We start from the raw sequence: 27,051 nt of genomic DNA, 5'->3' as shown, positions 1-27,051 counted from the left end.
AGAGTATTAGGCTCTGATTGGTTCTCAATACAAGAGAAAGGAAAAATGGGAAGAAAAGAACAAAAGTTGTAAATGACTTGTTATAGAAAATATTAAATAAAATAAAAACTAAACATTCTTTTTTGTATAAATTTATGTATTTTCAACTTTTTTTTATATTTAAATTCAAATAAAATTTTAATATATACAGACATCTATGAAGTTGGTATGCATGTATATATACATGTGGTTTTTGAAATATATATTCAAAATATCTATAAATAACCAAACTTTACTATAATAATTCTTTTCAATTCAACAAGGGAAAAGTGGTGTTATAATTGAGTAGCTTTGCTTGAAAGATTTTATCCAAAGAAATCAACTATGCCCAAATTAGGAGACAATTGTGAAAAAAATTAGATAATAACCAACCTACACTAAACGTTATGTATCCCAAACAAACACACTACTAAAATATTGAATGAACAAATAAATGATAACTAATATAAGCAAATTATTAATTTGAATCAATTTTCTGCTTAAAACATTACCAATTTTCCATCAATCAAGTTGTTTGTTCCATATATACCAATTTTCAAATTGTTTGATGTATTGGCCATCTCTGACTCATTTGAACCTTGGAGACAACAATCTATCTGGTAAACTTCCCAACTCCGTAGGCTCTTTATTTGCTCTCAAAGCATTGCATTTGTACAATAATAGTTTCTTTAGGGATATACCAGTATCACTGCAGAACTGTGCATTTTTAGGCCTTGTTGATTTAGCTGAAAATAAATTCTCAGGGAATATACCAAGTTGGATAGGGGAAATGTCCACTCTAATGGCTCTCTCTTTAAGATCCAATCAATTCATTGGCAATATTCCTCCACAAATATGCCAACTTTCTTCTCTTATAGTGTTGGATCTTGCTGATAATACATTATCGAGACCCATACCAAAGTGCATAAACAATTACTTCAAAGTTTATGCACTTGAAGTACGAGGATCTTTCCTTAGTGGTTAAAGGGAGGAAATCAGAGTATGACAGTATTCTTGCACTGGTGAGGGCAATTGACTTTTCGAGTAACAATTTGTCAGGATCAATCCCTGCTGAAATCTCAAGTCTCTCAGGATTGCGGTTTTTGAACTTGTCTGAAAATCATTTAATTGGAAGGATACCAGAGAAAGTTGGGAGCATGGAAACCTTGGAATCTTTGGATTTGTCAAGAAACCATCTTTCAGGTGCAATTCCTGAAAGCATGACAAATTTATCATTCCTTGATCATTTGGACCTGTCTTACAACAATTTATTAGGAACAATACCTTCAAGCACTCAGCTTCAAAGCTTTGACGCACATAGCTTCATTGGCAATGATGAACTTTGTGGAGCTCCTCTTACAAAAAACTGCACAAAGAAGGAAGATTTTCAAGGTGTGAACCACATTGAAGAAAGCAGAGAAGACTTCATTAATGCTGTTCTTTATAGTATACTTTCTACTATGTCATTTGATGTTATGTCATAAAAATAGGTGTTGCTGATTGTTGTTATATCATAATGAATTGAAGATTCATATGTTTTTGTGGATGTAATTTTCAGTCATTTCAGCTATATTATTTGACACCAATTTTCAATTAATAAAAGAGCCAGTAACTGGAAGAATGTCTGACTGCTGATCATGAAACTATGTTAGTCTACTGCGGTGTCTCACAGTGAGTCATAGAATTATTGAGGTTTGAGGTGCCTGATGCCACAGGCCCGCGACCATCGAACTGTTCATACAATTGGAACTTGGGAGGACCGGAAGCTTTGCAAGTCTAAGAAAAATCTCTTTCAAATATCAAATTACTGAAGTCAAGTGAGATGTCACAAGTCTTGAAAGTTTCTGGATGTGTTCATCATCAATGGACAAAGTCCATGTATTCAGATGGTAGTCTAGACTTTCAGGCCAACCATGTTTTATGAGTTCAAAGAAATAATGGTAACAAGCCAACCATGTGGATGACTTAATCTTCATTGGAAACAAGCCTACCATGTTTTATGAGTTCAAAATATTAATGGCTCGCTAGTTTGAGATGATTGACCTTGGTCTCATGTCGTACTATCTTGGCATAGAAGTGAATCAAACAAAAAATGGTATTTTTATTTCTCAAGAAGGGTATGCAAAAGAAATTATGAAGAAGTTTACATGAATGTATGTAATCTAGTGAAACAAATAAAAAAAATGTGAAGTAACCAATGATATATTTTAAGATGGTATTTGTCGATGCACTTAAGTTTAAGTTATTTTTTATACACTTAAAAGTTTATTTTCATACTTCAGCTTAAAACAATATTTTTTTTATCAAAGAAATGGATGAATCCTTGTTTTTTATTAACCATTCGTTTAAGTTGCTTAATCGGTTAACGCCTTTCTATGGCTTTTGGGGTCCTCAAGCTAGAAAGCTACAAATTAGAGAGTTTTAAAGTATTTATTGATAAGAGAACATCCACATTCAATTGAAAAAATATTCTTTCTCTCATTAAAAGGTCTTCATCAAGGTGCATTGATTTCTCACTTACAATTCTTTTTGTCTACCTTCAAATCCATCCTAACTTCTACTTGTATTTTGAGCTTAACTTGCTACTAGGTTTGGAGTTTGTTAATATTTTCTTACCTTCTCCTTGTGAGAGAAAAGTTTTCAAATAGGTTAAGTACTTAAAGAGTTTGTGAACGTCAATTGGAACCTTAAAATCCAAATGTTAGAAGTATGGAGAATTTGGCTATAAAAGTCTTGAAGATACCCTTATTCAATTAGAAGTTAGACGAGAGTGGATGTAGGCGGCTTATCAAGTCACTATAAAAAAAGTTTGCATTTCTCTTTTTATTATTGTTGTTTTGTTCTTCATTTCTCATCCTTTTAGCTTTTGGTTGATTGTTTTGAAAAAACTTCTAACACCCCATTCAAATCCCCTTTTGGGTGATTTCTACAATTTAATAAGTGGTTTTTTTATTTAAAGACAACTATTTGGGAAAAGATTTTAACCTTGGATCATTTATAGAGGAGAGAGTGATTTTTGGCAAACAGATGTTTCCTTTATCATTTAAAGGAAGAATCCATTAGTTACATCAATATTCATTATGTTAACACAAAGACTTTATGGCTTTTATTGTTTTCCTTATTTGGCATATCTTAGGTGCTTCCCTCTTTGGCCAAAGAAACACTATTGCGATGACATGACTCTTTCATGGGTAAAAAAATGGGGGAAAAAAAAAAGAGTGGTGAATTACTCCTTTATGTTTATTTTAGACAATTTGAAAGGAAAGAAATGGTAGATCATTAGAAAATCAAGAGCATTTTGTTTAAGGGTTGAAACACTCTTTTCTTTGTAATCTATGGGATTGGCCTAAGTTTTTTTCATAGTTTTTGGTCCTCTTTGTATAATAGATTTTTTTTTTTATTGATTGATTGAGCTCTTAGTGGGGGGTCTTGTTTTTTGTTACCCCTCTTTCCTTTTGGTGGTGTTTTTAGGCGTCCACGATATACTTCCTATATAATTTCAGGCACTCTATTAACGTTTCTTTTTTTATAATATTCTCTTGATTTAACCATACAAAAATAAAATAAAATAAGATTTCGGATCTTTTCATAGATATCATTTGCAGTTATTTTAACTTATAAAACAACCATTTAGAAGTTTCCAAACCATAATGATCACTAAGATTTGCTTGGAATAGAGCAATGACAGCAAAATGGGGAAACTAAAATAGTGGTGCTTTAACCTCATTGCCATTGAAATGTTTATATAATTAGGACTTTTGGAAGATCACAAGCTTTTCAAGGCAAATGAAATCTTTTTCAGCTATCAAACTATTGAATTACTAAAGAGAGATCTTCACAAGTCTTAAAAGTTTGTTTCCATGCATTTGCCTTGTGGTCTAAGTCCGCACATTTGAATGTTAGTCAAGACTTTCAGATTAATTGATTAACTTTATTAATCTCTTTGAGTGGATGTCCGAATTTAAACAAATGGAAAGGACTCTTAGCTTTTTTTTTTCTCACATTTATGTCATGGAGAATGCAAAAATGCATCAATGTCATTGATATGAAGACCCAACCATTGACCTTGCCTCATGCAACTTGGAGGAAAACACTTGAAAAGTCATTCCTGGTATCTATCTATGACTCCTATATGATGGAATGGATGAATAAAACATTGGAGAAAAATCATTTTCTATGAAATTGAGCATATTGGAAAACGTCGATTATATGACATTAAATTCTTGTATTTTGGATCCCAATTTCTTTCTTGACATAAGTCATCTTTATCAAGGCCTTGGGAAGTTTGTTTCCATGCCTTCACCGTGGACTATAAGTCCTAATATTTGATAAAAGTGAAAACTTTGGGTTCAATTTATTAACTTTAAACTAAGTTTGGATTTTGGAAAATTTGAAGGAGAATGGGAGGGAAAGAAATTGTCATTCTATGTTAGGAAACCATAGCTTTCAAGTAATCAATTATATGAACTCAAAAGGTTGCCTACTTGTTTTAAACATTGATTGTATGACATTAAATTCTTGAATTTTGGATCCTAGTTTCTCCCATAGCATAAGTCATTTTATGGATGTTGTGAAAAATTTGTCCCCATGCATTTACTTGGACTATAAGTCTTTGTTTACTTGGACTATTGGACTATAAGTCTTTGTTTACTTAGATTATAAGTCTTTGTATTTGGATGATAGTGAAGATTTTGGAGACAGTTGATCAACTTTACACTAAGTTTGGTTTTTGTAAAATTTGAAGGAGAATGAGATAGAAAGGAAATGGAGAGGACAATAGAAAGAAAGAGAATGTAAATATATATATATATATATATATAATATTTTTAACATTTATATCTCCGAGAATGCAAAATGCATCAAAGAAATTGATAAGAAAACCTAGCCATTGACCCAATGTCTTGCAACTTGGAGACAAAACACTTAAAAAGGTACATATTGGATTAGCAAAATATGGAAAATCATTTTCGATGAAGTAGTACATATTGGTAAACAGAAAAAAACTGATTTTTTTTGTGTTACCTCTGGGATTTTGACTGCAGAAAACATGAGCTTGTAACCATAAAAAGGAGCCCTTGAGTTATATTATATATGTCCCTTTTCTTCTTTCAAATACTCACACTCTCATTCTCACTCTAGTTTGTAATTAAGCAACCATGAGAAACTCCAGACCCATCATTTTGTTTCCCTTGCTTTGCTTTCTCTCCTCCACCATCTCAATCTTATGTGACCCAAACACTTTGGTTTGCAATGAAAAAGAGAAACATGCCCTTCTAAGATTCAAGAAAGCTCTCTCTAATCCTGGCAACCGGCTCTCATCTTGGTCTGTCAATCAAGATTGTTGTAGATGGGAAGCAGTTCGCTGCAACAACGTTACAGGGCGAGTGGTTGAGCTCCATCTCGGTAATCCATATGACGCGGATGATTATGAATTCTATAGATTGGGTGGTGAAATTAGCCCTGCTTTGCTTGAATTAGAATTTTTGAGTTACTTGAACTTGAGTTGGAATGATTTTGGAGGTAGTCCAATTCCAAGTTTCCTGGGTTCCATGGGGAGTTTGAGATATCTTGACCTCACCTCTGTTGGATTTGGTGGACTAGTCCCTCATCAGCTTGGAAATCTCTCGACTCTTCGTCACCTGGATCTGGGATATAACAATGGGTTGTACGTTGAGAATCTTGGTTGGATTTCTCATCTTGCTTTTTTGAAGTACCTAGGCATGAATGGGGTTGACCTTCACAGGGAAGTCCATTGGCTTGAATCCGTGTCTATGTTCCCTTCTCTTTCAGAGCTGCACTTGTCCGATTGTGAACTTAATAGCAATAAAACTTCATCTTTCGGGTATGCCAATTTCACATCTCTCACATTTCTTGATCTTTCTGAGAACAATTTCAATCAAGAAATACCAAATTGGTTGTTTAATCTCAGTAGTCTTGTGTCTCTAAGTCTATTAGACAATCAATTCAAGGGGCAAATTTCAGAGTCTTTAGGACAACTCAAATATCTAGAATATCTCGATGTTTCTTTCAATTCCTTTCATGGCCCTATTCCTACATCCATAGGAAACTTATCATCCTTGAGGTCTTTGGGTCTTTCTGAAAATCAGTTGATTAATGGCACTCTTCCAATGAGTCTGTGGTTTCTATCCAATTTGGAGAATTTAAATGTACGAGGGACTTCCTTAACAGGGACCATATCAGAAGTACATTTTACAGCACTCTCAAAATTGAAGGACTTATTGATATCTGGAACATCTTTATCTTTCCATGTGAACTCCAGTTGGACTCCTCCATTCCAACTAGAGTATCTGGAGGCGGATTCCTGTAAAATGGGTCCAAAATTTCCTGCGTGGCTACAGACACAAAAGTCTCTTTTCTGTCTAGACGTCTCCAGGTCTGGAATTGTGGACACAGCTCCAAACTGGTTCTGGAAGTTCGCTTCATACATCGAACAGATCCATCTCTCTAACAACCAGATATCTGGGGACTTATCCCAAGTTGTACTAAATAATACTATCATTGATTTGAGTTCTAACTGCTTCTCAGGTCGGTTGCCACGTCTGTCTCCGAATGTTGTTGTGTTGAATATTGCTAACAATTCATTCTCGGGACAGATTTCCCCTTTCATGTGCCAAAAGATGAATGGAAGAAGTAAATTGGAGGTCGTTGACATATCAATTAATGCTTTATCAGGGGAACTTTCTGATTGTTGGATGCATTGGTCGTCTCTTACTCATGTAAGCCTGGGAAGCAACAATCTATCTGGTAAAATTCCTAATTCCATGGGTTCTTTGGTCGGACTTAAAGCATTGAGCTTGCAAAACAATTCATTCTATGGAGAAATACCCTCATCACTAGAGAATTGCAAGGTTTTGGGGCTGATAAATCTAAGTGACAATAAATTTTCGGGGATTATACCCAGGTGGATTTTTGAGAGGACAACTCTAATGGTTATCCATTTAAGATCCAATAAATTCAACGGGCATTATTCCTCCACAAATATGCCAACTTTCTTCTCTTATAGTGTTGGATCTTGCTGATAATAGTCTGTCAGGATCAATACCCAAGTGCTTGAATAATATCAGTGCTATGGCTGCAGGACCTAATTATTATATTGGGTATGATGCTTTGGAAGTAGGCTATCATTTTTATGATGAATCTTACATGGAAAGTCTTGTTTTAGATATAAAGGGGAGGGAATCAAAGTACGAAAAGATTCTTAAATATGTGAGGATGATTGACCTTTCAAGTAACAATTTATCTGGATCAATCCCAATTGAAATCTCAAGTCTTTTTGGCCTGCTATTTCTAAACTTCTCTCGAAATCATTTAATGGGGAGGATACCAGAGAAAATTGGGGTGATGGCATCATTAGAATCTCTAGATCTCTCGAGAAATCATCTTTCAGGTGAAATTCCTCAGAGCATGAGCAATTTAACATTTCTTGATTACCTGGACCTGTCATTCAACAACTTTTCTGGGAGAATTCCTTCAAGCACCCAGCTTCAAAGCTTGGATCCACTTTCTTTCTTTGGCAATCCTGAACTGTGTGGAGCCCCTCTTATGAAAAACTGCACAAAAGATGAAGAGACTCTAGGTCCCACTGCTGTAGAAGAAAACAGAGAATTTCCAGAAATCTCATGGTTTTACATTGGCATGGGATCAGGATTCATTGTGGGGTTTTGGGGAGTTTGTGGAGCTCTCTTTTTCAAGAGAGCATGGAGGTATGCTTATTTCCAGTTTCTTTATGACATCAGGGACCGGGCCTATGTGGCTATACCAATAAAACTGAAGTGGTTCCACCAAAAGTTGAGAAGATACCATGCTGGTAAGGAAAAGATATATGATTACCCTTATTTTCAAATCATATACTGACATGTTTTCCAAATCTATTGCCTCTTACTCTTATTTTCAAATTCGTTTCAGGATGATCTCCAAGGGAGTGTATCATACTCACATGTTTCAACAACTTCAATGGCATGGCCAAAGAGCACTTTATAGTATTCAAAGTGGTAATATTAATTTCGCATTGCTGTAATTATCTTTTGTGTTGAAGTTTCTATATATGTTATTGCTGTTGTGTTACGATATTAATTAATAATCTCTTTTAGGCACTGCTGCCATGAAAATGAATTGAGTGTTGATGCATTTGTAGTCCTTTTTCTACAATTTTAGGAAGAAACCTTTTGGCAGGAATTGTATCAGAAGTACATTTTACCAAACTCTCAAACTTGAAGTACTTAGAGATGTCTTGGACGTATCTAACATTCAATGTGAGCTCAAATTGGATTCCTCCTTTTCAACTTCAATATATGAAGATTATTTCTTGCAAGATGGGCCCTAAGTTTCCAGCATGGCTGCAAACACAAAGATCTCTTCAGAGTCTATACATCTCCAACTCAGGAATTGTGGACGCTGCTCCTAGCTGGTTGTGGAAGTGGGCTTCACAAATTCCACATGTCCTGCATCTCTCTGATAACCAGATATCTGGGGATTTATCTGAAGTTCTGCTGAATAATACTCAGGTCGATCTGAGTTCTAATTGTTTCACAGGCCAGTTACCACATTTATCACAGAACGTTATCGAGTTGAGAATTGCCAACAATCCATTTCCAAGACGGATTTCCTCTTTCTTGTGCAGAAAGGTTAATGGAGGAAGTAAATTGGAGGTCCTCAATTTATCAAATAACTCATTGTCAGGGAAACTTTTGAATTGTTTGATGTATTGGCCATCTCTGACTCATTTGAACCTTGGAGACAACAATCTATCTGGTAAAATTCCCAACTCCATAGGCTCTTTATTTGCTCTCAAAGCATTGCATTTGTACACTAATAGCTTCGTCAGAGATATACCAGTATCACTGCAAAACTGTGCATTTTTGGGCCTTGTGGATTTAGCTGAAAATAAATTCTCAGGGAATATACCAAGTTGGATAGGGGAAATGTCCACTCTAATGGCTCTCTCTTTAAGATCCAATAAATTCATTGGCAACATTCCTCCACAAATATGCCAACTTTCTTCTCTTATAGTGTTGGATCTTGCTAATAATACATTATCAGGAGCCATACCAAATTGCATAAACAATTTTAGTACAATGGCAAGAATGGACACTGCAGTTGATGATAACTTCAAAGTTTTGTTTGATTACAATTACTTGAAGTACGAGGATCTTTCCTTAGTGGTTAAAGGGAGGAAATCAGAGTATGACAGTATTCTTGGACTGGTGAGGACAATTGACTTTTCGAGTAACAATTTGTCAGGATCAATCCCTACTGAAATCTCATGTCTCTCAGGGTTGCGGTTTTTGAACTTGTCTCAAAATCATTTAATTGGAAGGATACCAGAAAAAGTTGGGAGCATGGAAACCTTGGAATCTTTGGATTTGTCAAGAAACCATCTTTCAGGTGCAATTCCTGAAAGCATGACAAATTTATCATTCCTTGATCATTTGGACCTGTCTTACAACAATTTATCACGAACAATACCTTCAAGCAGTCAGCTTCAAAGCTTTGATGCACTTAGCTTCATTGGCAATGATGAACTTTGTGGAGCTCCTCTTACAAAAAAACTGCACAAAGAAGGAAGATTTTCAAGGTGTGAACCACATTGAAGAAAGCAGAGAAGACTTTGAACTGCCATGGTTTTATATTGGTATGGCTACGGGATTCATCCTGAGCTTTTGGGGAGTCTGTGGGGCTCTTTTATTCAAAAGGACATGGAGGCATGCTTATTTCAGGTTTCTTGATGACACGAGAGACAAGCTCTATGTGGCTACCATGCTGAAGATGAACTGGTTGTGCAATCATTTGAGAGGACACCATTTGGTAAGTGAAATGCGTCATCTTCTTTAATCACGGACTTAGATTTCTCTCTTCTTATTTGTCTCAAATGACATGGGATTTGGTTTTGATAGGTTTGAGATGTTTAAGGGGTTGCAGCCAAGAGAGAAGGGAGGAAACGGAAGGTGGTGGATCGTAATTAAGAGACTTGAGGAAAACATTCCAGGTGGATTGCCTTCTTAGCACTTTTCAACTTGGTTATTTCTTATTATAATAAAGTGTTTCGAATACTTCTAAGATACAACTTATTATATAGTTTATCAGTTATATGTTAATACATCAACATCTATGAAATTTGAAAAAAAAAATAAAAAAAATAGAGGAGAAGGTTGAAGAAAAGAATTTCCCATTCCAAACCTTGAACACTGCTATTACCACATGGTTTAAATTCCTGGTTAATAGATCTATTAGTTCATACCCTTGTTTTGAATATGTTTCAGGGCACAAATGACCTCATAACACGTCTCCAACTTCTGTGGCATAGCCAAAGATCAGTTCTCAAGTGTGTAGTATTTGGAATTGTAGTAATTATCAACTCGTTAATGTTGTTTGCTGTTATGTCATAAAAATAGGTGTTGCTGATTGTTGTTATATCATAATGAATTGAAGATTCTTATGTTTTTGTGGATGTAATTTTCAGTCATTTCAGCTATTTTATTTGACACCAATTTTCAATTAATAAAAGAGCCAGTAACTGAAAGAATGTCTGACTGCTGATCATGAAGCCATGTTAGTCTACTGTGGTGTCTCACTGTGAGTTATAGAATTATTGAGGTTTGAGGTGCCTGATGCCAGAGGCCCGTGACCATCGAACTGTTCATACAATTGGAACTTGGGAGGACCGGAAGCTTTGCAAGTCTAAGAAAAATCTCTTTCAAATATCAAATTACTGAAGTCAAGTGAGATGTCACAAGTCTTGAAAGTTTCTGGATCGATGTGTTCATCATCAATGGACTAAGTCCATGTATTCAGATCGTAGTCTAGACTTTCAGGCCAGTTGTCTTAACTTCATTGATCTCTTTGAGCATGTAATTCAAAATTTTGCAAGCCAAGAAGAACATATATCTTTTTTCACAATTATGTCATGGACACATTCCAGAATTACCGATGTCTGGATGTGTTTATCAGTTGACCAAAGTCCACCCATTTGGGTGGCAGTCAAGACTCTCCTACAAGTCTCTTTCACATTTTTTGCAACCACCTGGATTCCCACAACTTCAAGGCAAGGCAAGGTGACTCATTTTTCAAATCCATTGACTTCCAACATGATGAGATGAATTAACCCAATAGGAGCAGATCCTTTATCCATGAAAAAAAAACTCTAATTAAATAAACTTGGGCAGCCATAAGGAATCATAAATCCATACATTTGTGCCTGGCTAGCTCAAACCTTTTTTTTTTCCTGTTCTTTGAACCCTCCTAGTTGGTAATTGAGAAACCATGAGAAAATCTACAGCAGTCATTCTGTTTTTCCTTGCTTTGTTTTCTCTCCTCAATCATCTCAAGGTCATGTAGAGCAAACAACTTGGTTTGCAACGAGAAGGAGAAACAAGCCCTTCTAATGTGTTTCAAATAAGCTCTTACTATCCTGCAAGCCGGCTCTCATTGTGCTCTGATGAAGAAAACTGCTGTGGATGGGCAGGAGTCAGCTGCCATACATTACTGATAGAGTTGTTAAGCTCCACTTTAACGATCCATGCCTCCAGATTCTGAGATATCCTGTTCCATGTTCAAATTAGTTGGTGAAAATAGTCGTTCCTTGCTTGAATTGTAGTTTTTGGATTACTTGGACTTGAGCTTCAATACCTTCAAAGGAGTTTTTGGAATTGAGTTTTATTAATTAATACTAATATTGTAGGGCATCTATTTAGAAAGGTCAATTGTATTGACAACCCCAACCAAAAACAACTTACATAATTCCTTTTCATGCTATATTGCTTTTGCCACTTTCATATCATAGTTTGATTCTTCCTCTCTGCTCCATTTTGTTGTGGAGTATATAGAACGGAGAGCTATCTCTCAACGCTTTCATCCTCAAAAAACTTTTCAAATTGCCTTGAAATATATATTTTTTTCTTCTATCACTTCTCAAGTTCTTTACGTGCTAGCCACTTTGTATCTTAACCAAGCTTTTAAACTTCTTAAAAATGATGAACACTTCATATTTTTGTTTCATGAAAACACCTTAGTCATCCTTGTAAAGCCATCAATGAACAAAATGAAATACCTATTATTGCCTTTAAGTGGGTGTGGACATTCAGTGTGTATTAACTCAAGAGCTTTCTTTGTTCTCCAAGCAATTCCTTCTGGAAATGATTGTTTGTGATGCTTCCTAAGAGCACATCCATCACATCATTTTTCTCTTCAATCTGACTGGGTATTCCTTCCACCGCATTTTCTTTTGGCAAATTAAGTAGCTTGAGATTATGGGAATTCAAATGCCTAAGCTTTTGATGCTATAACCAAGATTCATCAATAACTTCTAAATTTTAACGTTGCATCTTTTACGTACGTATCTGCAAACAATGGGTAAACTTCTATTTTTCTCCATCTTAATTTTCTTTACTATACTCCTTAACATTCCTTACCCTTTATCATAGATGATGCACTCATTATCTTGAAAGTTGAGTTTGTATCCATGCTCCACCGATAGTGTCTTTGGTATTTCATTCCCAACTTTGTTTGTACTCTAATTGTGCCTTTACCCTTCACTTGCACTATCTCGCTATTACGCATTTTTACTTGTTAGTTAATGGTATGTCCATCATGTGATTTGTGCAGCCATTGTTAAGGAACCGTACATCATTTTTATGCTTAGAAACACTTTGGCAAACATAAAACATGTTCACTTCACCTTTTCCTTCTGCACAGCTAGCTTTCTAATTGTTTTTTAATCTGCATGTTTGCTTCTTTTGCATCGATTTTTCGATCTATAATCTTTTAGTTGTTCTTTTTGTGCTAGAGTTTCATTATTCTTGTGGTTCAGCATATCCACAAAATCCCAATGTCTTGTGACAAAGACAAAATTGTCATTTTTGCACACTAGAAATCATAATTGAGTACTTTCGCTTGTGTTACTTGAGCTAGCTTTGAAATTTCTTTGCAAGGCTTTCACCGGTACAAATTTTCTTCCGTCCAAACACCAGCTCTGATACCAAATTTGTAGGTTAGTTTACTTTCACAATAAGATTATTAAACATGAACTTATTCTGACATGGATGAGAACAAAAAACATTATTCTGCATTACTAAGGGTATCATATAACTGAGTGAAAGGTTTCAACTCAGTGGAGCTCGTTTAAATGACTCAACTAACTTGGACAATTCAACCCGATATGATCCACCCTCTCTCATGGCCGCCTTAGCATCCTCTCTCATGGCTGTAACTCGGTCTCTCAAAGCCCTTCCTTTCTCGGAATTCATCAACTCGGTCACTCGGTTCTCCAACTCAGTTGCACTCACAAACTCGTTTTCAGACTGATTCACTGGCAAAGCTACCTTGAATTCCTCCACCAAAATTACCCTGTAAAACTTTTGCTCTGCGTACAGAGGCCATGCCACCATAGGCACTCCAGCACATATAGACTCCAGAATCGAATTCCACCCACAGTGAGTCACAAACCCGCCAACTGAGTCATGACTCAGCACCGCCACCTGTGGTGCCCAAGAATTCAACAGATATCCTCTATCCTTTGTTCTCTCTAAGAACCCTTTTGGCAAGCATGAGTCAAAGCTTGCCTGAGGTGTTTCTCCTTTGCGCTCCTCCATCCGCACCACCCACAAGAACCTCACCCCACTTCTTTCAAGCCCAATTGCAATTTCCTTCAACTGCTCGGACGAGAACAACCCCATGCTTCCAAAACTAAGAAACACCACGCTTCGGCTCGGCTGCGTATTGAGCCAGCTCAGGCACTTATCTTCATCACCACCACCGCCAGGTCGCTTGGTGCTTGAGACCAATGGGCCAATGCAGAAAATTGGAGGAGTGGGTGCATCCGGAACGCAGAAACCCTCTGATATCGCTTTGATAGCTCTTGGTTCGAGCAATTTAAACGTGTTTATGATGATTCCAGATGATTTAGCCATCTGGTTTGCAGTGTCAAGGAAGTACTGATAGACTTTAGTACTGCGATCAAGCAACGCCAAGGGCATATCAGAAGCTACAAAGGATGGTGTTCCCGGGACATGGATATGGATGTTGAGATCATCTTTCAAGCTTTTTGTAATGTTTCTATCAATGGTGGAGAGGTAAAGGAACAACGCAAGCCCATTTGCCCCTGAAGTATAGAAATAGTAAGTAGGGATGTTAAGATTTGCAGAAATTTCATAAGAGGTATTGCAGAAGAAGTCGATGATGAAGGCTTTAATACTTGAGGTCTGGGACATGGACTCTAGGGTTTGACGGAGATTATTGTCGTTTAGGGTCATAAATTCAAAGAATAGAGCTGGAAAGCTGGACGGTTTGGGAAAAGAAACAGTGGGGAGGTGGTGGAAGTTGACGGAAGGGGTGGTGGCAGTCACGGCCGCGATGTATGAGGCGGTGGAGGCTGTGTCGGAAGGTAGTGTGGCAATGAGGACGGTGATGGAGAAGGAAGGGTTGTGAGTGAGTAGGATTTGTGCAAGCTCTACCATGGGAACAAGGTGGCTTATACCTGAAGAAGGATACAGAACAATGGTGTCCATCATTCAAAACTCGGAGAGTTTAGCTGCTGTGTGACTACTTTCTCATGTATATGACTCTATCTATATCTAACAGTCAACAGCTTATAATTAATTCCGTGGAAGGGTTGATAATCCGCAGTCTCATTCTGGACTTTCTGATGCTGGAAATGATCTGCTGAGATGCTGCTGAGTCATAGCAGACAAAAAGGTACCACCACACTGCTTTTAGCTGTCCCCAGAGAGAAACACACTACCGAGTGATTATTCTTGGGTCCCATACTGTAAAGCACTTATCTAATAATGCAAACTAATTAGGAGCATAGATGACATGAACATTACTTTCACATAATTATAAAATCATGGATTGATATTAGTGTAATGCTTGCTGTAATCGGCAATTCAATCCAACATAAGAACCGGGCTTGGGTGCTGATCTCAACTTACCCTGAAGTCACTTGAGAGATCAAGAAATAGAGCTTCATCAAATTCATGGTTAATGGCAACAACAGAAGGGTTTATTTGTGAAAGGATTGGTTGTTACATAGACATGCCACATGATCGTATTTGGAAAGCTCGGATGGCTCCTTGGAGCCGTTCGCTGGCCAAATGGATTGATCATGTTGGGGACGATAAGATCCATGAAAATGAGCCTCGGTGTATTATTAACCTGATCCATGAAACTTTCTTTATTTCTCAAGATTTGAGGGACTCAGACAGAAAACGAAAAATCTCTAGAAAATGGGAACTCATGATTCTAGATAGGAGTACGAGGAAAACATGGTAAGGTTTGTTGAAGTGATCTTTTGATTGTAACAAAATAAATATTAATATTTAATCGATCGTTTGAGTGGAACGTTAAAGATAAACTGAAAATTATCAGGGTTTCATTTCTCAAAGGAAGTCAAGTGGGTCCCCTAAGATTATTGAACTAAAGTATCAAAAACTTGGGAAATGTAAATTAGGATTTTTTCTAACTAGTTTTCATATTCATTTCAGGCATGAGATGGTTTATCTCTCAAAGTAAATTGACCATGATCAGACAGACTTCTTTAAGCTTTGTTCATAAGTAAAATTTGTCAAAAAGAACTGAGATGCTTTTATTAAGGGAAAATATAAAAGAGGACAAAAGCAGGGCAGGATGTAGAATGGTAGTACACAAATGATAAGAATCTATTCCAATTAATATTTTCATAAATAAAAAATAATCAAATATTAGAATATTTGATTCTCCTAAATTAGGAAATAATAATGTTTATTTTAAATAAATAAAGAGCAATTTCTTTTAAAAAAAATTAGAATATTTATTGTTTCTTTCTTTCTATCATTCATAATATATTCCTATATAAATTTCTAAGAAAAACAGTAAAATTTATTACTTCCATTGCAAAATTGTCAAATTCTTCATGATATTAGAGATAGAGGAGGAGGCTCAAACTTGGGTTTTCTCCAAAGGTAGTCATCTAAAAGGCTCAATCTATCAATACAAACCATGCCTTCCTCTTAAAAATAAATAAATAAATAAATAAAAATCTTTAAGGTTCTAGCATTCCATCAATATTCTTTCTAACTTAATTTCAATCAAGCTAAACACTATAACTTTTATCATTCTCTTAGTTTGTGGCTTCGGTGTTCTAGTTTTCCAGTTGTGTTCTATCATTTCATCAATGTTATTATTTTTAATTTGATTTCAATCAAACTAAATACTACAAATTTCCTATTATGACAAAATCAGATCATCCTCTTAGTTTGTGGCGTTTGTGTTCTCCCATATCTCTTAAGTGGAGAGAAACTTATTGAAGAAATTAAAGATGATAAGGGAAACAGAATTTATATCCTATAATATCCTACAATATTCTACAATACCTGTTATTGATTAACAATGATAGATTTATTACTTTATAAATTCTTGGAACCATGACAGAATACATTTTAATCATCATCTTTATGATTAATATGGTATATGGGGTATAACCTCTCTTAAAGTGCAATTACTTCTTATTACAATTAAAGAGAAAAAAAAAATTATTTCTTGAAAAATATTTAAGGAACTTCAAATATATATATATATAACCAAGATAAAGTTTGTTGATTTGCTCATGGTTTATGATGAAGTATGATTTTTTTTTTCACTTACTATACTTTTCTTGTCAGTTCATAGTAGTTCTTCAAGGACGTAAACAATCACTCACTACCAAACAAAAAGAGGAGAGTGAAATTAATGTTCTTAGATCATGCATGAGTTTTTATTGGGATAACATAGTCATGGTTGAAATGGTTGAGAAGACAAAAATTTCAATTGAAGGGAAAGAGGTTTCACCATTTTTAAACAAGTTGGACATCCATGTTCATTCTCACTTCAATTTGAAAGGGCATATTAAGGAAAAGAATACAAGAGGACAAAAGTAAGACATAAAACAATAGGACACTAAATGACGAGAAATAGAATGACAAAACACACAATGTCATGACACACATAACAATTATGTGGGAATTACATCTTATATCTATCATTTATTGTAATATATACATAAAATGAGCTGCATATAGATTGCATATACAAAGGCATAAAATACTGCTAATTTATAGTAGAGAAATATTGTGTAAGTGGTACATTGAAAGCTACACAATGACACCCAATATTAATAAGAGGAAATAAAGTTCGATTTGGAGTGTTAGTGGGGTTGACTTGCAGTTGGTAATTTATAAAGCTTCCACATTCGTGAAGACTTTGTTAATTTCACAATAGAAGGAGAAACATTTAAAATACATTTTCTTTAACTGTAGCTATAATTGTTAATCAAATTAATATATGAAGCTAGCTGTGGACACATAATTCAAGTGGAGTAATTTTTATATGAGAAAGTTTTAAGAAACTTTGCTTGCAAAGCATGGACATGTTTCTAGAACCAGAAAAACATCAAAATAAAATAAAATAATAAAAATCTCTCTCAAGCTTATCATTCTATTCAAGGGCTGATCCACCAATTTTATTTAAGACTTTTTGGTTGAAATGGGTTTTATCCATATCAACCATTCAACAACTTATAATTTTGTTGAAAGGCTGATAACTAAGAATTCATGATTTTTATTAGTTGAAATAGACTATGTTTGAGTTATTGAGAGGAAGGTGGTGTTTGTTTTTTTGACTTAATTTTAAATAGAATTTAAATTTAACTTAATACTAAATAGGAAGATTTGTAATTTAAGGATTGTAAAAGTAGTCTTGAAAGATCAATAGTTTTCACCTTATCAGACTATGAATATCAATTCATAGGGAGACTAAATGTAATGGATAAAAAGTCACAGATTTGAGCATATGGTGTCTTGTTGTCATTTCCATATGATATTGGAATTCGATTGATTATTTGTAATGAGATGTTGAATTAACTTTAAAATTAGATTCTAATGGAGGCAGTACTCCTATGGGTCCCATTGGTCTCCATTTTGAACTCATATGTCTTATTAATAAGAATTATGAGGGTCAGATTGACTTTAGGTTTACTTTTGTGTATAAAGGTATTTTGATAATTACATAAGGTTGAATAGGGGTAAGTAAATAAAATATCTAGATTAGTCTAATTGAATAATTAGTAAGTTTTATTAGGTTAATTAATTAATTAAAATCCATTTTAAGTTAGATTAAGTAACTTAAGCACTTAGTGGACTTAAGCCCAATGAAGAACCTTATAAATATCCTATTAAGGGTTAGAGTTTCATAATTTTTTTTAGAGAGTTGTTTATCACCTCTAGAAAAAGAACTATAGTCTCCACCCTCTCTTCCATTTCCATCGGAAGGGTGTAAAGACGAGATTCAAGTCATCGGGTGGAAAACTTTAGTTTATGATACTTTTACAACTTTGTTCTTCATCTTCATCACAATGATTTGATTTGAGAACATCCGAATATAAGGTATGCATTTTGTTAGCACTTTTTCAATCTTTATAAAGGATTAAAAAACTTTTTTTTTTTTTTTTTGTGTATAGAATTTAGAAAAACTTAGGATAGTAAAAACATGTTCTTAACCTGATTCAATCTTAGGAATCGAAAAGATTTGAGTTTCTCCCATCAATGTCTTTTGTAAAACTTCTAATATATATAAGTCGTGTACAATACAAGTAAAATGAATGTGTAAAATCAAATAATCAATTAATGTAAATAAGACATAAAGGGGGAACAAGAAACACAAATAATAAATTTATTAATGACTCGAAAAATGTTTCATTTGATGCTTTTTTAAGACTTTATCTCAACAAAACCAATATTAAATTTTTAAACATTTCACGTCATTATAATACTATTGAGTTTGTTAATAGAGTGAAGTTAGGTTACAATTTTGTTTTTTAAATATTTTTAAAATACAAAATATAAAATTAATTTTAAAATGACCTTTAATAATCTAGTTGCCCTTTTATTTTAAAATTTAATTATAAAATTAAAAAAAATCATATTTTAAATTCTTTAATGTCAACATATTATTATTTATGAAATCATTAGGTGAATATAAGAAATTTGTTTACACTTGATGAGGGAGGAGTGTTTTTTTTAAAATTAATTTATGCTCTTTTCCAATAAAAATAATAAAATTTAATTTAAAATTCATTAGAAAATCATGGGAGTACATTTAAAAAATTTTCTTGTTATATTAATTGCCAAAAGAAACAAAATTAAAATTATCAAGATTCTTAATTTTTATAAAATATAATTATAAACATATTTGAATTTTCTGTCTTTAAGAAATAAAAATAATAAAAACAGAGGTTTAAGTTAATTGATTTTTTATATTAAAAAAATATTTTCTTTTACTTTCCAGACTACAAAATCGTCGAAATTTATAACTTATGATGGATTCGACCGTATCCGATAATCCCTCCTCTCTGAACCCTCCTGCAACGAAGAGCCTCCGCCTCACAGCCTCAACCCGTTTGCCGTTTCCCTCCGCCGCTTTCCGCCGTTGTACCCAGGATGGTGAGCCAAAGGCAAAGGCTTGCTCGCCAAATCTACAAAAAGGCGCACCCGGAACTGTTCCCAAAAGCCGAGCCAGCAGCCCCCAAAGACCCAACCAAGAAGAAGAAAAAGAAGAGCAAGTTGAAGCCCAAGAGAGCAGAGATGAAAGGACCCAAGTCCACAGAGAAATCAGATAAATCAAAGCTTAGAAAACACCCACTTAGAGTTCCAGGCATGAAACCTGGCGAGAGCTGTTTCATCTGCAAAGCTAAAGACCATATCGCCAAACATTGCCCCGAGAAAGCTCAGTGGGAAAGGCACAAGGTTTGATTTTTCTTTGCAATTCTATTTGTTTTTGAATTTTTTTTTTCTTCTGGGCATTCCTTTAATCGAAGAAAACATGTGTCAATAGCTGAATCTCGTTCCCTTGGTTTTTGCTTATTAAATGTTGCAATTGCCAAACAATGTGGACACGTTATATCTGTTTCTGGTTTTGGTTTAGTAGTATTTGAGTGGATGAGAAGAGACTTGTAGTTGAAGTTGATGAGCGTTTTTCCCTGGTAATGCTTTAGTGATAGAAGATCACATGGGCATATACTTAAATGTTATGTAGATTTTGCCTTGGTATTTGAAGAGATGAGTAACATTGAAATTCTTCTGGTAATGGGAAATTTTATTTTTCAGTGAGGAGTTAATTGACAGTTGAGGTCTTGTTTGTTTGCAGATATGTTTGCTTTGTCGACAACGTGGACACAGTCTCAAGAACTGCCCTGATAAGGGTGAGGAAAAGTTGGATAAAAAATTGTGTTATAACTGTGGGGAAACAGGGCACTCACTTGCTAATTGCCCCCAACCTCTTCAAGAAGGTAATTTCCATTTCAGTTGATTTTGGAGTGTAGTTAATTTGATTATGCTTTGGGCAATGTATCTAAATAATGATGATATTGTTAACTTTAGAGAAACTTCAATAAGAAATTTGTTCTAGTTTGGTTGTCTTGGTGCTCTTTTTTCTTTTCCTTGCATTTTTCCTCAAATTTGTCAAGAACTAGACATTGCATAAGTAGTTGGGATCGAGCCATTTTCTAGTTAAGTTGATCAGAACATGCTCTGTTGTTATATGAGTATTAATGGGACAATATTTGTTTGAGTCTTATAGTTACACAAGTTTATATAATGTTTTACTCAATGAGATTGTTTATACCTAATTAGAAAGAACTATTTGACTTATTCTAGAAAATTGATTAGATTAAAAATTGAGCATCCTTGGGAATGAATAAGCTTAAAACTTTAATTAAATCTCATATTAGAAAATATTGTACTTCATGGCTATAATCCATATGGGTTAATTTAGAGATTCTTGAGTGTATGCTGAGTTGAAGTTGGGAATTGAGGGGGAATCCAAAATAAATCATTTAAATGAAGTAATAACAATTTTCTGGGTTTTCACCATCTCATTTAAAACTCAAGTGTATTTGGTCAATAATCCTATATGGGTTTTTATATATGAATCAATACAAGGAATATTTCACAGTGTGCATAGATGAAGGATCTACTCAAATTGATTTTGTAGATTGGTTGGGTTCCTATTGAGGGAGGGAGTAGTTTTTTTTCCCCTCTTTTTTGTTTTGCCTCTTGGTGCTTATCGTATACGTCTTGTGTACTCTTGTGCACTTGTTCTTTTAGTGCTTTTAATGTTTATTCTCTTATTTATCAAAAAGAAGAAGAAGAAGAAGAAGAAGAAGAAGAAGTAGAAGAAGCAATTCACATGATAAAGTTGGTGTTTCTTGAAAAAACTTTATTGATCATGACTCATGAGAATCTCATTGAGATGCAGCTAGCTGGAAAGAAATCCTTTATCTTATCATAACTGGGGTTGATTTAAGATAAAAGTCAGGTGAGGATTTTAAAGTAAGCCATGAATCAGGATGCTCCTATTTTGAAGAGATTGTGCAGTAAAATCTTGATCATGCAAAAGCTATGTTATTAATTTCTGTTCAGATAGGATTCTGCTTTCCCCACCCCATTACCAAAGGTGCCATTTTGTAGGAACTTGAATTTAGGACTTTTGGATGAATATTCAAAGGATTGAGGAAATATGGAATGACTTCAGGAATCATGTGTATGACATGACTTTACGATAGGAACTCAAAAAATTACAAAAAGGTTATAAAAACTTTAGGTAGTAAACTATTCATCATGTTCTGCGGAGCAAATACTAACATTAATAACACAAACACAGTCTAAACTTTGTTTATACCATCCAGATGCCAAATGTGATACAAATAGTAAAGGATGTTTATTCATTTTTGATATATTGTACAGTGGTTGAATACAGTATTGTGACCATGGATAGAATCTATGCTTTTGCTGCTGTCATAGTTTGGAAAGAGATAATTACCTTGACATAGCCCTAAACTTAACAGATGCATAAAAAAATTGTCGTCATTTTGTAAGGGTATATCCAAAACTTTATATTAACTCTGGGTGTAGTTAGCAGATGCTTGGATTTGGCGGGCAGAACTGCTCTTGATCTTTTCCTATGGGGAACATTTCTTGGCTGTTCACTAGCATTAGCTTCAGTTGCAGTTTGGTCTGGAAGTGCAGGTTCCCTTCCAGGGCAACAATCATTGACCAAAATTAAGGGAAATAACCTGTGCCCTGCTACTGGGCACTTAAGCCATGACTAGGCATAGCATGCATCTGAGAAGCAACTGCTTGATTCTTTCTTTTAAATTCCCTGGACAAAAGGTTGGCAGGATTTGATAATTTGATTTGATTGGAATGTGAATTTTGACTCAAAACTGTTTTGGAGATCTTCCAATCATGTGGGGGAATATGGTAAATTGACTGGTCCAAGCATCTTATATTGTGCATGGTGGAGGCAGGAGATAATTGGAAAATTTCCATTTAGATTTTGCTTCAATATTAGAACATCAGTGTGTAAGTTTGTGCACATGCATGCATATGTATTTATTCTCGCTGGCAATGGGAAAAATTTTGCTTGCACTACTCTGATTTTGAAGTATATGCTTGTGCTAACATACAAAATTGTTTACTAGATGATTTACTCTGATTTTAGAAAGTCTTTGCCCTTTTTTGGTTTATAATTCATATTGTGAGCTGTTTCTTTTTCTTTCTGGCTTGTGCTTTTCCTTTAATTATGTGGTTGGTTTTCATAATTGTATGAGGAGCTCAAGGTTTGGTGAAGGTTATTTCTCTAGATAGAGTTAAATAGTGAAAAGGGATTCATATAGCTGCTCAAGTAGCTGGAATTTAGGTTTTTGCCAGGTTGAGTAGTGGATGCATGACTCAACTCAAATTTGAACATATGAAAGATGCTTTACATAAATTACAAGGAACTATAAGTTTTTGTTTTTCATTCTTTTGTGTTTTGGTTGTCAGGATGTGCATAACTGTCTCGTCTGAATCAAATTCTAGGTTTTCCAGTTGATTTTTGATATCATGGCTTCAATCAAACCGTCATGGCTTCAATCAAACCATCATAAGCTTGGGCCTTATATATGTGATGTAGTACAAGCCCAAAATGTGTGGGTTAAATCATCTTTTATGCACAACATAATGCAGGATAGAGCGAGTCTGATGACTTAGTTCAAATTTGTGCTTACCATCATCTACCCTGACCTGAATTGTGAATGTTTCTCTTTGGTAATGCAGGGGGAACGAAATTTGCCAGTTGCTTTATTTGTAATGAGCGTGGACATTTGAGTAAGAACTGCCCCAAAAATTCTCATGGGATCTATCCAAAGGTATATTTACTCTTGGTATTTGATGTTGAACTTTTTTGTAACAGTGAAAGTTGTATTGTAGGAATAACTCGTAGAACATACATGCTCTCCGATTACTGTTTTTGAGCCTTGCTGGTGCCTATTGAACCTTCATTTTTCTCAGCTTCTCTCAGAGATCTTAACATCTTTCATATGGTTTTTGTACAGGGCGGTTGTTGTAAAATATGTGGTGGGGTTACACATTTGGCCAAAGATTGTCCTAACAAAGGCTGCAACAACAGTCCAGTTGCTGCAATTGCTGGAGGTAACACGTGCAAGTTTTTATGAATTAATGTTCTTAATTTCTTCCATTCCTATTTAATGTTAAATTCTCATGTGATATTTTGTTCCCAGGTATTAAACATGAAGAGAGGCCAAAGGTAACCAAGTTTGTGAGTGGAGACGATCTTGATGATGACTTTATGGTAGCTGACACATATACTGGCTATAAAGAGAAGTCTTCTGAGGCAAAAGTTCATCCAACTCCTGAGTCGAAAAACAGTCATGTAAAACCAAAAAAGAAGCAAGGTCCTAACGTTGTGAATTTTGTAGGATGATGACTTTATGTCATTAGAATGACATGCAGAACCCAGAATTTTTTGGATAATCTTATACATCGAGGTTTTTTGTTTTTTGTTGTTACCACAAATTGGTTTTGTTTTTATTACTGGGTGGTGATTTCTCGACAGATTATCTTGCAACCTATTAGGTGTACTGGAATGCTTAGTAAAGAACAGAGAAGGGGATTGCTAAAATAATCAGGTGTTGGAAATTAGATTTCATAGCATTTGTTGCTGGACTTCCAATTTTCCATTTTTTTCTCCTGCATTTTCTTGGCAAGTTGGACACCAACCAGGGTGATGGAACCCATTCTTTAATGTTTCTTGTGGATTGTGAGCAATGTTCTCCCCATGTTGGAACTTGAAATCAGTCTATTTTTCATGCCAACATTAATATGTCGGATTGGGATATGCCATAGAATTTTTTTTCTTCCGGAAAACTATGTTCTTTCCCCTATTTGGTTTGGCAGCTTGTCCCGGTGTTACTGAATATGAGTCCAAGTTTGGGTTGGATTGGTTTATCAAAATGATTGGGTAAAGGGTGGATAAAACTAGGTGTAAAAAGGCATCGATGAAAAAAAAAATGGAAGGGAAGAAAAACATAAAAATGCAGTCTAACCAACATCATTGGTTAATGTTTTGGTTTGATTTAGATGATCCGGTTTGATTTAGATGATCCATTAAATTTTTATTTGTTTTTAAATTTTCACTTACACCCCTTATTAGAACATGTTGAATTAGATCAAATCACCATGTCTCTTCCTTTCAAGTTGAGGGCCTTGATGACTCCTTTTATTCTTGGAAATCTTATGCTGTAGAGTCATTCTTGGAAATCTTATGCTCTACTGACTAATTATAGTTATGTAATGAGAACCAAGTAAAAATGGAGTTCTACCTTCCAATGTTATTGCAAAACATAACTATTTAATCACTTATACATTTTAAAAGGTAATATAGGTGAAAATCCATTTAGATAGATCAAGTCATTTTCATGAAAAATAGGAGGAAAACAGAAAAAAAAAAGAAAAAAGAAAAAAAGAAAAGAAAAAGGAAAACAGAGGAGGAGTCAACAATGGCCTAAAATTATATAACTTGGCCAAGAGAATTCCTAGCCTCAAAATTTTGTTATTCTCCACAATTTTCTCTTCCTTCAAAAGCCTGCCTTTCATGTTTTCCCCATAATCAAGGATCTCCCTCTTCTCTCCTATACTCCCATTTCTCCCTTTTCTTTTCTTCTCTTTCTCTTTTCACAAGGGCTCCCTGTCTCTAATTGGAGGACACCATGGTATGTTTGCTTTCATTTTCATGTTCTACTATCTTAACAAAACCATAAAGAAGAACAAAGCAAATATGATCAAACATTTGGTTTCAACAGAGTCATTATGTTTTGATTGAATTTCATTGCATCTACAACCAAGCAAATGTTGTAGACTGATGGGATTTGAAGATTTCTTTTTTTTTTTGTCAATTATTTTGTTAGCTACAGACAGATTAATATTTCATTGATAACAAAATCTATAATCCTTGAACATTATGCAATTTATTTTTTTAAATAAAATCTGTTTTTTAGTTTTAATCTTATATTTAATGTGGGAGCCTTCCTTCAAGAAATGTCATTTTGTAATGTTATAATGTTAGGCTACCTCACAGATCATGGTTTGTATCAGGGGAAGAAAAGAAAAATGGAACCATATATATTCAATCATTCAATGTCACATTTCATGGAAAACAAAAATTTTGTGATTTATGCCTTGATTTTTCCTGTGAAAACAATATGGGATAGGCAAATTCGGCATCTGGAATGGCGGTGAATGATGAGTGTAAGCTCAAGTTCTTGGAGCTAAAAGCAAAGAGGAACCACAGGTTCATTGTATTCAAGATTGAGGAGAAGATTCAGCAGGTGGTGGTTGAGAAGCTTGGAAGCCCAGACGAAAGCTATGATGCTTTCACCTCCTCTCTCCCTGCTAATGAATGTCGCTATGCTGTCTTTGATTTTGATTTTACCACTGATGAGAACTGCCAGAAAAGCAAGATTTTCTTCATTGCATGGTAATGTACTTGTAGTACAATTCATCTTTGAATGAACAAATATGCTTCCATATATATGTATATAAATGAATGAAAATGGATGGATATTTGTAGGGCACCGGATACATCGAGGGTGAGAAGTAAGATGCTGTATGCGAGCTCCAAGGATAGATTCAAGAGGGAATTGGATGGAATTCAAGTCGAGTTGCAAGCAACGGATCCAAGTGAAATGAGCCTTGACATTGTAAAATCACGGGCACTGTAAACACTCATCTTGCTCCTCTTCTCCTGCATCCATCTCTGCTGCCTCTCCCCAGTACCGTTACGTTTTGTGAGCATTATTTACATATATATCTTTTTGTTTTCTGGTTCATGGGTTTATACTAAACCATGCAGTGTAATGTAATACTATGAATGCTTCTGCCTTTTTAGTACTCTTCTTGTTTTGTGACAAACTATATATTTTTTAGCACATACCTAATATCATGTTTTCACATATATATGAGTTATGCAATTACGTACATGTAAGTCCTAGATTATTTAGTGCGATGGATGCATTTTAGCAGCTAAACCTCGTACAAGATTCATTTATATATGCGCTGTCTGGTCTTCACAGTAACTAATCTGAAGTTGGCAGTGCACCTTTCGCTCTCTATCTAAGTAAATTAAGCAGCTGGGATCTGAAAATTAGTGAAGGGTAGATCTTTATCTTCCATTTTTACTTCAATTTGAATTTTGGAAACTTGAGTATACTGGAACTTGTCTTGCAAGTGATCATTTCATGCTAAATTTGGTTCTTATTTCTTTGTAGGAACGGAAAATATAAGAATGAACGAAAATGGAAATGAAGAATGGAAGAAAAGAAAAAATGAAAGAAAAATAAAATAAGAGTAACTTAAACTTAATAATTTTTTTTGGCATGATTCTCTAAATTTATTTTTCTCTTTTTTTTCTCTCTATTAAAAAAAATGAGAATGTGTAAGTTTTGAAATAATACTTATCATATTATTTTGGCTTCTCTTTTACTTTTTTTTTTTTCTTTCTCTATTACTTTCTATGATTTAATTGTTCATAATAAAGGGTTAACTCCCTTGAGGATCTCCTAATGCCACCGGAATAGCATTAGGCATCAAAGGCAAAGGTAGGGCCATTTATTTGACTTACCCAAGGTGTGATCATTGACCACAACCAAAGTGAAAGTGGATGTTAATTGCA

The 27,051-nt window shown here is 34.7% G+C and overlaps 6 protein-coding genes across 9 annotated transcripts; 5 read left to right on the top strand and 1 right to left on the bottom strand.

Annotated features, from left to right (window-relative positions):
• The first annotated feature begins 965 nt into the window (after positions 1–965).
• On the top strand, positions 966–1,502 carry LOC132255312 (receptor-like protein EIX2). Its single transcript, XM_059743405.1, has one exon. It carries the CDS (start codon positions 966–968, stop codon positions 1,500–1,502), a length of 537 nt encoding a protein of 178 aa, XP_059599388.1.
• Positions 1,503–5,108: 3,606 nt separating this feature from the next.
• Positions 5,109–10,486, top strand: LOC104882200 (receptor-like protein EIX2). 4 transcript variants are annotated; one of them, XR_009464416.1, is made up of 5 exons: positions 5,112–7,846; positions 7,945–8,030; positions 8,194–9,843; positions 9,933–10,024; positions 10,299–10,486. XR_009464416.1 is itself a non-coding variant. In XM_059733545.1 (2 exons), the coding sequence occupies exons 1-2, from the start codon at positions 5,175–5,177 to the stop codon at positions 6,611–6,613; spliced, it is 735 nt and encodes a 244-aa protein (XP_059589528.1). In that variant the 5' UTR covers positions 5,109–5,174; the 3' UTR covers positions 6,614–6,635. The 4 variants fall into 4 exon arrangements, 1 of the variants encoding a protein (XP_059589528.1); XR_009464417.1 differs by having other exon boundaries at positions 8,130–9,843; XR_009464415.1 differs by having other exon boundaries at positions 7,945–9,843.
• LOC100259163 (receptor-like protein EIX2) lies at positions 8,352–9,629 on the top strand. The gene has a single exon (XM_019225980.1). The coding sequence runs from the start codon at positions 8,352–8,354 to the stop codon at positions 9,627–9,629; it is 1,278 nt and encodes a 425-aa protein (XP_019081525.1).
• Positions 10,487–13,136: 2,650 nt separating the features above from the next.
• LOC100264341 (anthocyanidin 5,3-O-glucosyltransferase) lies at positions 13,137–14,540 on the bottom strand. Its single transcript, XM_002268524.4, has one exon. The coding sequence runs from the start codon at positions 14,538–14,540 to the stop codon at positions 13,137–13,139; it is 1,404 nt and encodes a 467-aa protein (XP_002268560.3).
• A 4,813-nt stretch (positions 14,541–19,353) lies between these two features.
• On the top strand, positions 19,354–24,047 carry LOC100242054 (uncharacterized). Its single transcript, XM_010664451.3, has 5 exons — positions 19,354–19,787; positions 20,188–20,329; positions 23,139–23,230; positions 23,417–23,513; positions 23,603–24,047. Exons 1-5 carry the CDS (start codon positions 19,482–19,484, stop codon positions 23,803–23,805), a joined length of 840 nt encoding a protein of 279 aa, XP_010662753.1. The 5' UTR covers positions 19,354–19,481; the 3' UTR covers positions 23,806–24,047.
• Positions 24,048–24,830: 783 nt separating this feature from the next.
• LOC104882201 (actin-depolymerizing factor 1) lies at positions 24,831–26,396 on the top strand. The gene is made up of 3 exons (XM_010664450.3): positions 24,831–25,093; positions 25,592–25,857; positions 25,951–26,396. The coding sequence occupies exons 1-3, from the start codon at positions 25,091–25,093 to the stop codon at positions 26,099–26,101; spliced, it is 420 nt and encodes a 139-aa protein (XP_010662752.1). The 5' UTR covers positions 24,831–25,090; the 3' UTR covers positions 26,102–26,396.
• The last annotated feature ends 655 nt before the right edge of the window (positions 26,397–27,051 follow it).

The sequence above is a fragment of the Vitis vinifera genome, chromosome 16, assembly GCF_030704535.1.
Source record: "Vitis vinifera cultivar Pinot Noir 40024 chromosome 16, ASM3070453v1".
Taxonomy (NCBI): Eukaryota; Viridiplantae; Streptophyta; class Magnoliopsida; order Vitales; family Vitaceae; genus Vitis; species Vitis vinifera.
Note: the sequence above shows the minus strand (reverse complement) of the source record. Positions and strands in the feature narration are given on the sequence as shown.

Bases quoted from the DNA above. Each gene is read 5' to 3' on its own strand.
- LOC132255312 (XM_059743405.1), top strand. From the start codon at position 966: ATGCACTTGAAGTACGAGGATCTTTCCTTAGTGGTTAAAGGGAGGAAA.
- LOC100242054 (XM_010664451.3), top strand. From the start codon at position 19,482: ATGGTGAGCCAAAGGCAAAGGCTTGCTCGCCAAATCTACAAAAAGGCG. The intron at 19,788-20,187 runs GTTTGATTTTTC...GTTTGTTTGCAG, and splicing joins CTCAGTGGGAAAGGCACAAG to ATATGTTTGCTTTGTCGACA. The intron at 23,231-23,416 runs GTATATTTACTC...GTTTTTGTACAG, and splicing joins CTCATGGGATCTATCCAAAG to GGCGGTTGTTGTAAAATATG.
- LOC104882201 (XM_010664450.3), top strand. The intron at 25,858-25,950 runs GTAATGTACTTG...GGATATTTGTAG, and splicing joins AAGATTTTCTTCATTGCATG to GGCACCGGATACATCGAGGG.
- LOC104882200 (XM_059733545.1), top strand. From the start codon at position 5,175: ATGAGAAACTCCAGACCCATCATTTTGTTTCCCTTGCTTTGCTTTCTC. The intron at 5,861-6,564 runs GTATGCCAATTT...ACTGCTTCTCAG, and splicing joins AATAAAACTTCATCTTTCGG to GTCGGTTGCCACGTCTGTCT.
- LOC100259163 (XM_019225980.1), top strand. From the start codon at position 8,352: ATGGGCCCTAAGTTTCCAGCATGGCTGCAAACACAAAGATCTCTTCAG.
- LOC100264341 (XM_002268524.4), bottom strand. From the start codon at position 14,540: ATGGACACCATTGTTCTGTATCCTTCTTCAGGTATAAGCCACCTTGTT.